This window comes from Lagopus leucura, unplaced genomic scaffold (genome assembly GCF_019238085.1).
Source record: "Lagopus leucura isolate 7727_CA_CO unplaced genomic scaffold, USGS_WTPT01 Super-Scaffold_73, whole genome shotgun sequence".
Taxonomy (NCBI): domain Eukaryota; kingdom Metazoa; phylum Chordata; class Aves; order Galliformes; family Phasianidae; genus Lagopus; species Lagopus leucura.
Window position 1 is genome coordinate 45,792,680 of NW_024962252.1, and position 17,923 is coordinate 45,810,602.

The window sequence follows — 17,923 nt, forward strand, 5'->3', positions numbered from 1 at the left end:
TGCATTCCATACTTCAAATGAGCTGCAAGAACGTATCTAGTTTTGTTCATTTGCAGAGTTTAATTTCAAATATTGGTGCAATTGCTTTATAGCTGTCAGAAGTATGAAAAAACCCTCGCTAGGGAGTAAAATGGTCTGGTTGAAAGAAAATGCATGCAAATACAATGTTTGAATTTAGTTGCAAGTAATATAAAACTATGGTTAAGCTATTCAATATTATGTTTAGGAAAGAGGAAAAAAATCTGAATATTTAGCAAAGAATAAGCATTTAAATAAAAATTTTTTGGAAAATTCTGTCAAAGATCACACTGTACAGAAAGCTAAAAGACTTAAAAGGTGAAGAATACTTATTTAAATCAAATCAGGGAGAGAATTAACCCACAATACTATAAAATCATATTGTTTAATATTTAAATATATCCCTTATTGTAAGTATTCTAAAGGTTTTAGAGTAAAAAAATTACAATTTAAAAAAAAAGTTCAACAGGCGCCTTCATACTGACTAAACTGATCTATTTTTCATATAGCTTAAAATCTCTTTTATCACAGTCTTATTGTTTTCTAACTTGCCATTTTTCAGTTGCTTTTTGCGTGACATGTTTCAGTGTTGTGTTGTAACAGTTGTATTTTAGAAAACTGCAGGTAGAATAGAAAGAGAATATATTTTTAAAAGCCCCTGTGTGAAAGAATTTATTTACTGCTAAGTAACAACAGAAAGATACTTATTGGTAAATGTCACAGAGAGAACTTACAGTCCATTATGTTTTTAAAACAGAACAACATTATTTTCTCTTGTGTGTATTTAGAAGACAGAAAGAAATATCAAAAAGTAGATTTTTTTAATAGGTTTTGCAAAGGTCTGAATGGTCAAGCAGAGATCACTAACCCGTGTTTTGCATACACATGCAAGCGTTATGGAAACATGCCAAAATCCGTATTGCTCCTTCTTCGCCCTTTCTAGAGACCTTTGATCTTATCCATGAAAGAAGGAGTTTAAAAGAATGTTGAATCTCGAGCCTGTAGCAATTGTGCAGCGTTTTTTTGTATTAGTACTTCTCTGGTGTGTTTTTTGTTATACCCTGTGACACTCCAGTTGTTTATAGTACGTAAAATGAAGACCCTTAAATTGCAGTGCTGTCAGAACAATGACTGTGCTTGTTACTGTTCAGGGGAAAAAGAAAAAAGGATAAATCCTAGGGACAACTTCAAGGTTTTATTGTTAAATATATGGCAAGTCAGATCTCACCTTCTGAATGATTTCTGAGTACCAGTCATAACTACAATGGAGACTTATAAAGAATTTGGCTTTAGTATTTTGAGTGTGTTTGGAACACAAACCACAGAAACCTTTCCTCAGAAGTATACTCTTGTAATAGGTTTTCCTTAGGGTCAAGCAAAATCTCAGTATAGAGCAGTCAATTTGGTTCTGCTGTACAAGAGTAAAGATGAAACGGAATCAGTTGTGACATAGAGATATAACAGATATTTTATTGTTAGGATTTTTTTTTTAATTCAGTCTTGAAAAAAAAAAAAAGGACATTCAGCTCTGCTACAGTCCACAAGCTTAAATCTTTACAAATTTAAATCTTCTTTATAGGTAAAATGAAGAATTTGCATAGTCAGACAAAGACGGGTGGGATTCTCTTAATGCCCAGTCTTGGACACTTAAATATAGTACTTCAAGTTGACTGCTGTTTGCAAGGAGGGGGAGTTTTTCCCACTTGCCTCAGGGAACTCACCATTCTACTCCTTGCAGAATCAAGATTTTCCCTCTATAATGGGCAGTAGCTCCATGATCATAGCCCTCTCAAATTCAGAATTAGGCAGAGATGCTGTCTCTTTCCAGAGGCAGATCTTGAAAAATCTGTGAAAACAAACATCATCTAGCTCCCACACAGTCTTCGATTCAGCAGGAGCTAGAAACTTCTTGCAAGCCTTCAGAGGCTGATCTGAAAATGATAGCATGTAACATCAAGTCTGTGAAGTACTGGCCTAGCTTCTGCTATGTTGTGAGTTTAACAGAATGTGTGAGCCCTTATTACACAGAGGTAAGAATTAAACTTTTCATTTCACTGGCCAGCTGTTCCTCTGTCTGCATGAGCTCAATATGGGACCAGCACTTCCTACTTGGCACGGAAGTTGACAATTTGTCAGTGGTTCTCTGTTTTGCTTTGGTTTTATGATGTGTGAACTCCTGTTGAGTTTATACTCATATCCCAGTGTCTTTTGCCCTTCTCAAGCACTATATAACCTAACAAGTACGATATGTATCAAAACCAGTAAATGGGATTTTATAAACAACAAAAGTAAAAAGCCTGAGCCATTACTTTTAGATACTGATTTTACTTAAATTTTGGAGATACATCACTCACACAAACCCCCTGAAACCAGCTGCATTTTCAATGTACCTTAAGCTTTTAGCATTCTAGCAGGGCTCTGTTTAGGGAGGCTGTTGTTGTGCTAACTGCTGTTGGCACTGAAGCTTTACTCAGCAGCTCACCTGCTCCCACACAGCGTAATGGGGAATAGAATTGGATAGGTAAAAGCAAGAAAATGTGTGGACTGGGACATGTTAGTACCTCAAACAATGCTGTGTATGCAAGCAGAGCAAAATAACTCATTGCTTCCCTTTGACAGGCAGTTGTTCAGCCATCCCCAGGACAGCAGGACTCCATCAAGCTTAAAAGTTGCTTGGAAAGACAGCTACCATAACTCCAAAGATCAGCCTCCTTCTCCTTCTTTCCCCCACATGTTATTGCTGAGCAAAATGTCATCTGGTAGGGAGTATACAGCTCTTCTATTGCTGACCACCAGTTTCCTCACTGTGAGACAGTGGAAGAAACAGGGAAGGCCTTTGTGCTGTCCAAGCACTGCTCAGCAAGAATTAAAACATGGGTGTATGTCTCGCTCCAATTTATAGGAGGGAGAGGAGGTTCTTTTATTATTTATATACCCGGCGTCAGATTAAGAAGCAACGGTTCAAATGTTGGTCCAACCAGTTTATTACAAATCTTAATCAGGGAAATGGGGAAGGGGAGGACGGACACTATTATGAATTAGGGTAATGGGGGAAGGGAAGGAAGGCGATAGAAAAGATAGAAAAGAAGAAGCAAGGGGTCTTTATAGGCAGCAAGAGGGAGATAGTCACCACCGTGGATCCAGCATGGTCCGTAGTTCAGTCTTTGATCTTCAGTAGCGGTGGGTCGTCAGGCAGAGTTGTCCTGTTGACAACGACGACAACGAAGCACGACCATGGCGATGATGGCCCTTTTTCAATGGTTTCAAAGTGGTCGAGTCAGCTGTCTTTGGAGTGACAGCTCAAATCCAAAGTGGTTGAGTCAGCTCTCCTTTGAGTGGCAGCTTCTGGCTCTGGGATCTCAGCAGAAACTCCTTTGTTCCCATCTTCCGGGCCTTGCCAGCAGATAAGAGGGAGCAGGGATGCCCATCTGCATCCTGTTTCTCACAGAACACGATGGTATCGTTCCCCAATTTTCCCACACCTAGCTGGAGCTGTTTTGTTACAGGCCAGATCTTCCACCAGTAAACACTCCTGAGCATTCTCATCCGCTCTTCTATAGAGCAAGGAGCTCTGGAGGAAGGGGCTTTCAAATGTTCCCAAAGTGATATCGATTGTCACACAGTTAGCACCCATTAGTTGCCTCCTCAACAAATCATTCAGAGTCTTATCACAAGAAATACCTCAGGAAGCAAGCTTTGAGCCAAAAAACAAAGAAGGATTCTCACAGTATATTATCAATGTTGTTGTGGTCACAAATCCAAAACTCACCACCATATGAAACACCATGAAGAAAATAATCTCCATCCCAGACAAAATGAGTACACAATGAGGAGTGGAAAGAAGGTTTTTTGGCTTTAAATCAATGTCAAAATGGGAAAAATAGGGTAATGGCCAAAAGTTAGGTAAGGCTAGTGAAAAATCAGCAGTTTTTATTGGTTCCACAGGAAATAGTAATACTTAAGAGTTAGAGGCTGTCATAAATTAAGACTACCATCAGAGATTTCATGGTTTCCCTTGTATCAGATGTTACCTAGTCATAGCACAGATGCACTTTGCATCTTATGCATTTTAAAAGCAATAAACGTATTAAAGAAAAATTCTGTAAGGATAATTGCCCACGTGGAGAAACGTACTGTTGCTCTGTCATTTCCTTTATTGTATGTTATTTTCTCTTTGTAAGATGGAATAAGTGGCTATATATGCATTCATTTGTAGTGTCTTATTTCTTGATCAATTATTTCTTCAAATAAAATCTGTTTGCATGCAAATGTTGGAGATACTCCTCGCAGAGGTAAGTCAAAATCATTTACAGGGCTTCTTGTGCATGGGGAAATATGGTAAAACTAGAGAAAAGTAATTTCCATTAGCTGCTCACTGCAGTATTGTATTATTGACTGCATGATTTGCTTCTCACATGCTTGCAGCGTTGTAATGATCTGAATTTAGTGCTGCATTTATTTATATTAGACACAAATTCATCTTGACAGTTTTATAGATAAAGACACGGAAAAATTTTGTCTCATAAAATATAATCATGCTCTTGAAATATTGCCTTAGATCTATTGCCTTGCAGGCTGCATACTGGAGTAGCTTAGTTCTGTCTCATCTATTCGACTGTGGTCATCACATGACATACTTCATCTTTTCAATTGGTTAATTTATATTGAATGTTCACCACAGAGTGCCAATTTTTAACTCATTGAGAATACTTCATGTCTTCAGAAGATGTTCTTTTTTATTGTCGTTATTGATGTGAATTAAGTTTGTTGTCAACATATAACAAATTTTTAGTGTTTTATTACCAATCACTGTGATAATTTTGAGGGCTAATAGATCTATCTTGTTTTATGAGTGAAATATTATGTATCAGAATAATTTAAAAAAACAAACAAAAAAACTCTTTTTAGGTCCAGGATTACTTTTTTGCATCATACAAAGTGATTGCATTCTTGACCAGCTACAGAACAGGTGTTTGTTATATGTAGCATTCAATTTTCTGTAAAACTTGCATAAATTCTCCCTAATTTCTGAAAGCAAACATACAGATGACAAGAGCTAGAGTGATATTAATGTTATTTATTTATGTATTTCCTGTTAAGAATGAATCAGAATGTATCATGAACACATTTAATGACTACAGAAAATTTCCGGTTCAGTTTGTGTAACAAAATACAGAGATATAGGAGGAAGGAATCTGAAATGGAAGCAGTGAAAGTGCAAAAGAAAATCTTAAAATAACATTATATAGTTTTCTGCATCCACTTCTTACTGCACTAATGCAGTATCTATCTTGTCTCCTTTTCAGTCATCATGACCTTCATAGTGTATTAAACTAGTATTCATGACATTTACTTTTTCTGTATTTGACTCAAGGTCTCACTGTATTGGAGAGTCATTCTACCTAATAAGAAATGCATTTAAGATTGCTGTGGCTGAAAACCTTAAAAACTATGTGTCTGTGTGAACAAGGGATTTCAGAAAAAAAGCCAAAATTCCTTGTTGAAAACTACTTACCTTTTTCTTCAAACACATACATATTTCTCACTGTTTTTCTGCCAGTGGACTATCTAGGAGAATACATTCATTGCTTCACAATTTGTTCCATGTTCTGAGATGTTGCTTTACTTTGTCAGCCATATGCAGCACCTTTATGTCTGGAAACAGAAAGGTATTCCCACAGCTCCTTTGGACTGGATGAGGAATTTTCCTCTCTGCAGCATCCATAGTACGAGTTTTTAGTTATGAGATTGTCTTGCGATAGTTAATAGAAGGCAAAGAGGAGATGGAAATGCAAACTACTTTCGTTACATGCAGCCTCCTCTGGTATTTTTCATGTTAAAGAGTATTTGCAAGCAAAAAAAGAAACCATACATGAAAAACTTCTAAGCTGATTAGTCTCAGGAGATAGGCAAAAGCATTTCTTAAAAAAAAAAAACTGGCAATATCTTTTCCCGGACTCTCTTTACTCTTTGCATTACAATTTAAACATGATTGGCCATGCTGTTATTGACTATAAAATGTGTGAAGTGTAAGATTTTTGTTGTTTATCTTATGTTCAAATCCACGACTGCTCCTTAGATTTTCCAAATTACCTGTCCACTTTTCTCAGACTTTCTCCAAATTGCTTGTCTAAGTTAGAATTTTATGTAGGCTAGTCTGTAACGGACAACATTAATTTTTCCTCTTTTTATGAGGTAAACCTACCAATTTTGCCCTCTATTTTATATTATATTGTCGTGTTACTAACTTCCAAGCAATGAAATCTTTCCTGTTCCCCAGCTGCTGTCTCCACTTTTTATCACATTGTGCTTTTGGAGTAAATTATCTGAAACGAGCATTAATTTTCCAAGGTAAAATATTTCTAGCTCAGACATATTTGCCTTAATATGAGCCTTAAACATTTATCAGAAATGAAATTTTTCTGTTCTTCTCCCAGCTTGTGATGATGATTGTACAGGACTCCTTCTCAATGACCTAGATCGACTAAACCAGATGATCATGAGTGTTAACCTGACTGGTCCACTGCCTGCTCCATATAAATTGTTGTACAGTTTTGAAAACACAACGCAGGAATTAAAGGTATGTATGCACATATATGCAAAGGTTTTGTATTCATATACACAAATAATGATGCTCCAGTACAAGTGTACATACATCTGTGCAAAAAATGCAGCTATAAGTCTTCAAACTTCCTTTAGTTGGTAAGTAGTTATTTATTATTACCTGAGCAAGTTATTTATTTTGACTTTTTTTAATATGTAAGTTTATAAATATAGTAAGTTTGTAAATATGTAAGCAGTAGTTTGTTTACATATATGCAAGCATTATACTGCAGGCGCAGAAGAAGCAATACTTTATATAAATAAAATAGTGTTCATGCTTGTTGTCCAGAGGGCAGCTATGCATTGTGTACAAGCTAAGTTGCCTACCATACTTACAGATATTTCACTAAAATATGCCAAGCTGTCAAGATTCCTGAGGAAAACTCGATGGATGGATGTGACAAAAAGGGTAAAAGACAAAAGGGAGTTGCATCATGTAACAAAAAGGAAATGCTGCTTATTTTTCTCTGTACAATATTTGGAAGCATGGAGAACCATAAAATGCAGACTTTTCCTTCCTGTCCTTTTCCAACAGCATTTACTTTCACCTCAGCGAGCACCAGAGAGACTTCTTCAGTTAGCTCAGGAAAATCTGGATACACTGGTGACAGAAATGGATGAACTACTGACAAGAGTAAGTCTATGATCACATTGGGGTCTATGGGTTTGGTTGAAGTTGCATAATGACAGAATATGAATTAAACATGTATGAATAGATGAATTATAAGATGCTTCTCAGTCTCAATATTTGAAATGGCAGCAGCTTCTCTAAAAACACCTTTTTGTGAGCCAACTCACTGAGATATATTTCCTGTAAAGCTTTATAATGCAAGAAAGAACTAATAAAGAGCTTCCAAGTATGAGCCTACTTGGAAAATCTGAGGTCAAAGGAAATAGAGGTCTTGATATCAACTGCAGGTTATATTTCAAACTCTAGAGTGCCTACCACGTAGTTTCTCACTTGGCTGGAGTCTTTGATTAGCTGGGGCTTTTGGAAACTGGGTTGCCTGGTTCCCTTCTTTTTCTTCTGAACTTTAGTGTGTTCTCTGGAGAGACTATCTCATTTCTGCATTTACAACACCATCTCATAATACCCTCTTTTAAATCTGAGTCTGACTATCTCAAGATAGTTCTTAGTCTGTTTCCCTTGTAAGATTGTCGCAATACAAGTAGCCTGGTTTCACTCAAATGTACTTATTGTCCAGCCATTTCAAGCCCATTATAGGATTTATTTTAGTATGATTTTATAGTATTATTTTCCATTCATATGTTGTCATTGGCTAATTTGTTTGTTTATTTGTTCGTTTGTTTTCTGGGAGCTGTAGAGGTGATGGTAGCCTTGTCTGATTCATTTCTTTTTAACAACTTCTGTTGCAAGATAGTGAAATTCCTCATTTAGCAAATAACTTGTTCTCATTAAGAGTTTGTGAATGAGTAATTGAAATGGGGACAGGAGAAGTCAAAGGAGAAGAATATTGCAGAGAGTGTGTGTATTTATTTAAACATACACATTCTATTTTTAATTTATGAGAAAACTGAGAGTATTTTGGATTTCAGTTGATGTGCTATTTACTCTTTATATTGAAATATTGAAACATTTTTTTTTGTCAGTAAGAAAATAATATAAATTGTTTGAGATAGTGGATAAAAAATAGGAAAATGAAACAAAGACAATAAAAACACAGTTATCCCATTAATGTGATGACCTGATAAAAATGATGCTAATGACTAGGTGCACCCTGGCATTGAAATAGCAACATAAGCAAAATATTCATTGCTGTGAGGTTGATATATACTTCTGAGAGAGTTTTGCTAAACCCCATGTAGTTTTGGCATACTTACAGAACCAAAATTCTGTAAAACCAAAGCAAATGGTTTAATTCGTGTGCAAATGGTGTGATATATTCAGTTTTGAAAATATCTGTGAAACCTTGGATGGATAAGAAAGTACCTATAGCTAATGTATGCATATATATGCTCATGTGTTTGTGTATGCACACATTTCCACATATACACATGCATATATTTAAATGTGAATGCATATGAGTTTATGGAAAGTTTCTTTTTTCACTTCTGCTTGATTTTTTTTTTTTTTTTTTTTTCTGTCAGAAATAACTACTATAGCTTTAAGTCTAGAGGTTGTGTGGGTTTTCTTTTTTGTTGTTTTTGATTTTGTTTTTAACTCACGGGACTCCTACAAGCATAGAAAATCATATTTCTATTAAGAGTTCTCAATCTTTTTTCTTTCGCACAGTTGCCTTTTTGAATAGCCTTTTCCAACTACTTCCCTCTACGCTCTCTGTCCAATGCCACCAAGCTTATGTATATTTCAATCCCTCCTGGAAATTACCTAAGATATGCTGCAAATTCTAAATTTTTGTGAACCAGTCTTGAAAAGAAAACTGTTGAAAATGTGATCTTAGGAAATTAGCCAGGTTATAACCACTTTCCTTCCTGCTGTTTTCCTTTGTACAGTGAGTAAGTTGCCTTATGATCTCTAGTTTAACTTGTAGAGAAATGTTAACTGAATAGAACTTTAGTTTTTTTATCTGGGGACTATCAAAATGTGCTAAGTCCTACCCTTCTATTTCTATGTTTGTAAATAGGATTAATGTTTCAAAAAGAAGAATGGAATATTGAAGTCTCATTCCTAAACAAAGATATAGCGTAAAACGACATAAAATGTAATTGATGCACACAGTGCAACCATAGGTAGCAAACTTTCTGCTCATATCTGATTTTCAGGCTTGTCAAAGTGAAAGCAGTACTGATAAGGATGAGGATTGTTGGGGAATTCGTGGGGAATTCCCACGTGAGTAAAAATTTCTAACATTTTTAAGGTAAAATGTAGAAACAGTATTTACCGAGTATTTACTAAGTACAAAAAAATTTTCAAGCAGTCATCTGTCAATGCAGCTCTCTTTTTTTTTTTTTTTTTTTTTTTTAATTTTTTCAGTGACAAATTGTACTACATCTTCATTATAAGACATACACAAGATCCTCATCTCTTTCTCTTGCACTGGTTACATTGTTATGTACTTGCATACTGATTCCTACATCTGTTACCTAAGATAGATCTTTTATTTCACTATCTTTAATTAGAAACACCTCCCCCTTTCTAATTTCATACCTTCAGAGAACCTTCAGGGATCTTCTGAATTGAAGAGTGACTTATTTTGATTTTGTAAACTTCTTCATTTCTCCCCTGCCATTAAATTTGTCAAGTTCAGAAAATTGTGGAAGTAGTAGTAGAGGCAACCTAGATTGCAACAATTGGTAGCATATAGATGGTGAGCCAAGAGCTTCCATTTCTACAGTGGCATCTGAGTTTGCCTTCTCTCTGTTGTCTGCAGCTCACTAGCCACAGAAATGCATGTTGGGCTTCTCCCAGTGCCATCTTGAGGAGTTCCTCATGGTTTCATGTGTAGCTGCTAATGTTAGTATAGTCTTCACGTTAGATCAGGGCATCCTATAGAACCTGTATCATTAAATACAAGCAGTGAATGTCACTCATGCAGGCTTTACTGGTCTCAAATTCTTGCTTTATCAGATTTCTGTTGTGGCGATCTCCTTTATGCAAAGAGATCTCATTTGTGTCCGGATAGATTCATTCCAAACCCTTGTTCTGGGCCAAGTCTGCTGGATTCTTATTCTTCTCCCAGAAAGAGACTGTTGCTTCTTTAAACTTAAACATTAGCAGCAGCTGAAGCCTGACTTTATGGAAATTATGAACAGTTGTAAACTGAATATATAGCAAATGAGTAGGATTTTATTAATAAATGGAAAGATTCAATTAGCCATGCAATGGCTAGGTGCAGTGTAAAAGGTGTTTGTGATTTAATTTGGTTTATGGAGTTAAAGCTAGACCAGAAAATGAAGTGAAAGTTCATTTTTCAGCAAAGCAATTTATGGCAAAATATAGAAAGCATGCAGTGGATTGGATGAGATTTAAGTACCAAAGAGAACTGTTACAGAGTGAAAATGGAAACTGTTTGATGACAGATTAATATGCATGAAAATTTAGTACATGCCACTCAGTCATAAATAGAGAGCTTAAAGTGGCCAATTGGAATTAACATGAATGCAAAAGTTAATAAAAAATAAAAGAAGTCTACGCAAGTTTTTGATCACCATTTGTAATAAAGGATGTAGAAATGTATAATATAATGAATGTGAATGTGAAAATTCTAAAAAATAAAAAATAAAAATACAAGGCAAAGAATAAAAGCTAGATTGGGAAGGATAAGACACTATATAATAAAAACTGTTATCAATTACATGAAGAATGAAATTACATTGAAAATAGAAAGCTAGGCTAGAGCAGTAGTACATCAAGGCTGTTCTGTATTTCTGCCTTTTTTCTGTCTGTCGCCTTTTACAACTCACTATAACAATATTTTAACTCCGCATACAGGTAGGTAAAAGATTTTGTAAATCTTAGAGGAAGTAAGCATTAGCATGATTAAAGCTGCATAAATATGAAAAATCTAGGACAAAAATAAAACTAACTCCCCCACTCTTGTATGGGTTCCTAATTCTTCTGGTGTCATCTGTTTAATTGTTTCCACATAAATTACTTGCACAGTAACAACTCGGAAGTAAACCAAAATGGTAAGTAATATGATAATGACAAGAATTTCGTTGGAGAAACCCAGCTGTCCTGACATATCTTGCAGGCTTTCATGTAAAAGCTAATCAAGCGAAAATAAATGTCTTAAAGTGATACTATGTCTCTTTGATCATTATTGGTACATACATATAATTATGTATGAATATTTTTATTTTATTTTGTTTTTTGTAACCTAGAAAATGTTCTTTACAGCTCAAGTCAGTTTGCTTGGAGTTATTGGCCTCCTTGCCATTTCCCATGGACCTGAAAGGCCATAACGCTTTGCTTCTAGTTCTGTCTTGGGAGTGCAATTTGGACAGTCACAACCCAACCACTGGTTAAAGAGGAGATGGAAGGAGGTGTTTTGTTGTTTTATTTTATTTTGTCTTGTTTTGTTTTGTTTCACAATACATCTCGACAAAGCTTTGTTGCCTGAAATAGCTCACATGTAATAAAAATGGGTCAATTTTGCAAATATAGATCTTGAAGAACTAAGTAGAAAGCATTCACATAATTCCTTTCCTCAACATGTTTTTCAGGTATGCGGCAGTTGCCTGTCTTCATACTGCTTCATGCTGCTGTTATGATTCAATAAAATTATAAAGTCTTTAATTGCACAAAGCTTAAATGTTAGCAACCCTATAAGTTATAAGACAACAGCTTCAAACATTGGAGCTGAACAACTCTATTTCACTTCTTTTCCTCTTTTTCTTAGTTTAAGTAATGTATGAATTTTGAATTCTCCTTGCTTGTTAGCATAGTCTATATGACAGCTCTTCAAGGTAAGAAAGAAAGAGATCAAGATATCTGCTGCACATTGTCAATGGTAAAGTTCATAACCATGAAACTATGGAAAGTATCCCCTGAAGACTCTTTTAAAAGCTTCTGAACAATGTTTTTTTGAGCATGTCCAGTGAAAATTTTCATCCCTTGTCTCTTTGTGTGCTGTGGCACATAACTAAAATCTCTAAGAACCTGAAGTAAAGCCTTCCAATTTCCATGAAGAAGAAAAGGTAAAACTATTTGTGGAATTGTACAGAACATGTTATTTCCCATGCGTCTGATCAATAATCCATTGCCTTTAGCCTGAGGAAAGTTTTGTATGTAAATTCAACCAGTAGGGATTTTGCATCATGAAGCCTTCTCCTGTTTACTAATTGAGCTTTTCCTGAATTTGCTTCACTAGGCTACCAAGGTGACAGCAGATGGTGAGCAAACAAAGCAGGATGCTGAGAGGACTAATGACAGAGCAAGATCTCTCGGGCAGTTCATGAAAGGCATTCTCCAAGCTGCTGAAGGTATTGGAAAAAGCAAAATGTGCCAATTATTTCTCAAGAAAGTTGAATGATAGTGGGGAAGATGGCCTGATTGTCAGTATGTAAGAGTTTAGCCATTGAAAAAAGTAGTCTGATTGAAACACTTCATTAAGAAACAAGCTTCTAATGAACACTGACTAGCAGAATATTGAATATGTTTCTTCATTATTTTTTCAGATATTGGAAAAAAAGCTATTATGAGGAAGTAACTAACAGGGCTTAGCTTTTGTTTCTCTACAAAGCAGTTACAAATACAGATTCATAAAAAGCATGATGTAATTTTAACACTTGGTCCATTATGATTTCATTTTATTTCCTCAAAATGACTTCAAAGATACATTACTGCTTGCCATTAATGAACATCTTCTGCTTGGAATTTGCAAGTAACTCTTAAGGAGTGGCATGGAGCCATCTTTCTTCCACAAGATGATTCTCTGTATGTATGAAAGCAGTAAAAACTTACGAGTAAAAGTATTGTAGATAGCTTTGAGAAGCAAAACCTAAATACTGAATCACAGAATCGCAGGGGTTGGAAAGGACCCCTGGAGATCATCTAGTCTAATCCTTCTGTTAAAGCACATTCCTTATGTTAAGTTGCAGAGAAAAGGGTCCAAGTGTATTTTGAATGTCTCCAGAGAAGATTCCCTTCCCCCATTGAACCTAGCCAGTCACTCAACTGACCCATCCTCTACTTTCTACCTGAGTACCAGTCCCCAGTAGGAGGGCAGAAGAGAACCCTACCTTTACTCTTGATCCCTTCAACAAAAAGACTCTTAATATTTTGTAGTTTCCTTGTTACAACCTCATGTGATCCAACTGGAAGGAATAGGAGCAGATAGTAGTCCTCTAGCTTTATCAGCCTTTGTAGCCTCTTCTTAATGTCACAAATGCAGGGTTCTGTCGGGCAGCAAACCCCTCTAGAGATTATGTGGGTGGCAAATGGGTGCCTCAGTGCCTCTCAGGGAAGAGTTCCTGATTATTAATGTTTTGCCTTTTTTTGGTGGTAATTGATCTAACCAAGGACTCAGCTTTGAGCAACTTAGTGTGGTTGTCCCTGAGTCTGAATCATTATCTATGCCCTCTTTTCTTTCCATCCCAAGAGCCTTGTATCAGTTGCTTAGGGACATGTCAGGTACAAGGGGGAGACTTCTCCTGCACTGAGTGCAGACAAGGGTCCAATTTCCCTCATCTTGCCTGTTTCTATGGCCTTCCTCCTTAAAGTTAGAAGCTGGCATGATTTCTTCCCTTTACTGCTACTTAAGACAGGGTTGCTGGTCTGCCTGTGTAATGGCACGGTATCATGCATCAATCTCTCTCTCTTCCATTTCTGAATGCTGTGCTGCCCAATTAGTTCTTTGTGCAACCTGTCCACATGCTTGTAAAGTTTGTTGAGCTGAGCTCACCTGTACCTGTGACATTCTGCTTTGCTGCCAGTCCCTTGGGAAATATCCAGATTCTGGAGTTTAACACAACTAAAGGTCTGGACAGATCTTTAATTCCTCAGGAGGTCTGGGTGCATGTTTCAGATCAGATGGTTGTAGCTCCTCAGTCTGGGTTTCTGCCTCCAACTGTCGCAGAAGGTGGTTACTGTTTTTGTTTCAATAGACTGCTGCCCCCTGCTGCTATCAGAGCAGGGTGGGTATGGACCTATTACATAAGATAATGGTGGAAAATAATTGAAAATGACAAACTGACAATCGTAGTCAGGTTTTTTATTTGAAAAATACTGATCTGTTTTTAATTCTTCAAAACTCCCGACGCAGTACTAACTTCAGTAGAGTTCTGATTCTAAAGGTTGGTTTGGTTGAAAGGGAAAACATCCACTTTTGTCAAAGTATAAGTTATATACTTATAAGTTTCATATTGTCTTGTAACACATCCCAATATGTTTTCTGTAATTGAACTAAGCAGAAATTTAAAATTATCTTAGGAGGTGCATCTTATACATTACATAAATATGGGAAAACAACATAAGGAAGTAACCGAGTTTTCAACAGGGTTTTTAACAGAACATATGGTTCTCCACATTTCAAGACAGAGCTGAATTTGAAAAGTTGATGAATTCAGAATAACAATGGCTAAACACATTTTTTGCTCCACAGAATTTTTATCTAGTGTTTTGAGCCCATATAAAAGTTTTCTCAAGCAGATTTAAGCATGGCAAGAGCAGAGTTAACAGATTTTGAGGGGTGAATGCAATATGTTAGAAGTAAACAAAGACTTTAAAATCAATGTGTTTGCCTAGTGGGCAAGTCAACATTTTAAGAATAGATTAAATATAGGGCCAAAGGACTGCAAGTTACCTCCTGGATCACTGCATCCATTCCGTTGGTAACATAATCCTTCTACCATGTATTTTCAGAGCAGCCCCCATGTATGCATAGACTCTGAATAGAAAGCAGTTTCAGAATTCTTTTGATAGCTATAAACCTTCTAAAAACCTTCTGGCTAAAAATATTCATAGTTAGTTTATCATTATGTGTTCTTTTTCCAATCTTATTCTTTGGTGTAAATAATTTGGAGGGATCACTCAGGGCCACTCAGCCTATCCCCCATATCATGATGATGTCCATCAAGGAAGGAAAAGAAGGTTTGATGTCCTAGATGACTCCTTCCTAAGGGGAGCAGAAGGCCAAAATGCCAACCAGACCTGATCTGTAGGAAAGTCTCCATTGGGTCTGGGTAAGAGCTATTTCTAGAAAACTCACTAGCCCCATATGGTCCTTTGATTATTATCCATTACTAGTTTTTAGTTTTTCATGCTGGTGGTGGTGAAGAAGCAAAAAAAGTCTAAAAGCAATCAGAAGGGACTTCAGGGCCTTGTGGCAGTTGATTAAATATATGGAGCACAGATAGCTTTTTTCCTCTATTCTTTCAGTAGCAGGGAACAATATTGAAAGGAACAGGCAAACCCTGTTGTCACCAAAAACAGAATTTCAGGTTTTTCAGTCATGGAATAGTCTACATAATACCAGGCTTGCTGACTACTGATGGCATGCAACTTTCTCAGAGTGGGGAAAAGGTTTTATAACAGGAGTTAGTAGGGCTAACTGATAGAGCCTTAGACTGGATTTGAAGGGGAGAAGGGACAAAACCAGGGTCACCATTGGTAAGCTTTAGGACAGTGTGCCTAAGTTGGAGGCACTGTGTGCTTGGGAGATCCTTCATTCTGCTACCATGGTAGAAGTAGTGACTGGTGGACATAGTGGCCATGAAGTAATTAAGTATCAAATCTTTGGTGATGGGAGGAAAACTGCCACCAAATCTTCAACCCTGGGTATGGAAAGAAGAGACTAAGCTGCTCAAGGAACTAGTTATCAAGGTGCCCATGTAAACTCCTTTTGAAGGCACTGGGGTCCATTAGTGATGGTTATTTTTTATGTCCCACATCATAATAGCACAGGAACAGGCAATTTCAAAATGTCATAAGTCATGCAGGTGGTATCTTTGCTGATCAGGGATGTTCTTCTAGAGCTTAAGTGGAAAAAGGAAGCATATGGCCATTGGAACTGAGTTTGGATGACAAAGGAGGACTACAGAGATGCTGTTCCCAGTTGTAGGGAGAAAATTTGTGCAGTTAAAGCTCAATTAGAGTTGTACTGTAGGAGACAACAAAAAGGGCTTATTTTAAAATGTTTCAATAGAAAGTGGAGGGCCTGAAATAACACTGGTCTGTTTCTTGGTCAGGATATTCACCTCACAAATAGGGATACACTGTTGTGGTAACAATAAACTTCCAGCCATCTTTTGTGGGATTTACTCCTGTAGCTGGATGCACGTGTGGCCTGAAGGGGTTTGTCCTGGGATACTCAAAGAGCAAACTGATGTCATTGCAAGACTTTTTACAATTATTTCTCAACAGCTTTTCTTTGAACCAGCAAAATGCAAACATCATACCGTTAAAGTTTTCCTCTTAATTATTTGCTCTAAAACTATAAAACGTGGATGAAATAGTATTTGATTTTTGGAAGGCAGGTTTTGATTTCTCCATTTTAATATTTAAAATATTCAGAGGTACCTATGCAACCGGGAACTCTTATTTCAAAGAAGCAAGTAGTTACTTGGAAGCCTGCTGCCTATGGAAAGACAAAAGTACTTTCTTAAAATTGCAGATAGAAATGATTGTCATAAACCAGTTGTTTCTGGAACTACCTAGTTTAATATATTATAGTGTGATATCGTAGAAAAATTCAGTCAGTTCTTGATTATGATACCATGTACATAGCTATATCCTTCACTCTTTTTGTCCATTTCCGTATATCTGCTTCTAAACATGAGTTCTCTATCTGTGGGTGACTTTCATTCCTCTTCCCTCCATCTCTTTCCCAAATTTCCCAATCATTTATTCTTCAGATTGCTAAATCTGAATGCTAAAAATGAAATATTCTGAAGTTCTTCAAAAGTAATTTAAAATCTCATTTTCACTGTTTGCTCTTTAATTCTGTGAGCAATATCCTAGGTTATCTTTCTGCTATTTTAAATGTTAATTGCAAATTCTTTCTTCTGAGGGGAGGAAAAGAAGAGGAATGCATTTCTTATACTGGATATAAAATCTTTGTCATTGTAATTATTGTGCTTAAAAGAGAACTACAATAAAAGTTTTTATGAGACATATCTCTCACTTGTTACTGTTCACAGGATTAACCACTTTTTTACTTCACAGCAGGAATAACCATTTCAAAATTGCATTTGACTTGCTGATAGAGTTGATATGAAAGTTCTTACAGATTCTCTGTCCTTTCTATTTACTAACTCCCTCCATGCATGGTTTTTGCCCGCTTGCAGCTGTAAATCAAGATGCTATAAGACTGAATGAGACACTTGGAACCCCAGACAAGACCTTGGAGAAGAGTCTTCCGGAACTGCAGAGTGAGGCTGACAGAATGGTCATGGAGATGAGAAGTAAAAAGATGAATATGCAAGAAAGAATAGCTCAAGATGAGTTCAAGTGAGTAGAGAGACCACTGTCTTCATCCTCTCGGTGATAATATCTGATTCTTGTAACTGTCATCCATTCTAACCAAGTTTTCAAGCTAGGGCTTACACAAATGTGAAGGAAAGCAGAGTCCAGCATTTCCCATCTATTAATGTAGCACTCACATTTTTTGAAATGCTTATGTAAATAGAAACGCTTCCTATAAAATTACTTGTTTACTCCACAGATACCAGTGATGTTTATAATAAAATTATAAGCAATTTTTTTTCTTATTTTTAGCTTCTACTTCACATCTGATGAAAGATTTTAGTACCAAAGATCTTGGAAAAAAAAATCTGGGATCTGTGTGTTTTCTTTATTTTGTTTGTTTGAATGAAGACTAATTGGTCTAATAAAAATATTATCTGCTTGTAAAGTTTTTCACATAACATGGACATTCCA

General features: G+C 36.3%; 1 protein-coding gene across 7 annotated transcripts in view; it reads left to right on the plus strand.

Annotated features, from left to right (window-relative positions):
• The window catches only part of LAMA2 (laminin subunit alpha 2), a 320,859-nt gene that overhangs the window by 228,904 nt on the left and 74,032 nt on the right, over positions 1–17,923 (plus strand). For all 7 annotated transcript variants that reach the window (XM_042877434.1, XM_042877458.1, XM_042877450.1 and 4 more), the window contains 4 exons: positions 6,456–6,598; positions 7,157–7,255; positions 12,417–12,528; positions 17,332–17,494. In XM_042877434.1, the coding sequence (XP_042733368.1) occupies positions 6,456–6,598; positions 7,157–7,255; positions 12,417–12,528; positions 17,332–17,494 (517 nt within the window). The remainder of the gene's footprint in view (positions 1–6,455; positions 6,599–7,156; positions 7,256–12,416; positions 12,529–17,331; positions 17,495–17,923) is intronic.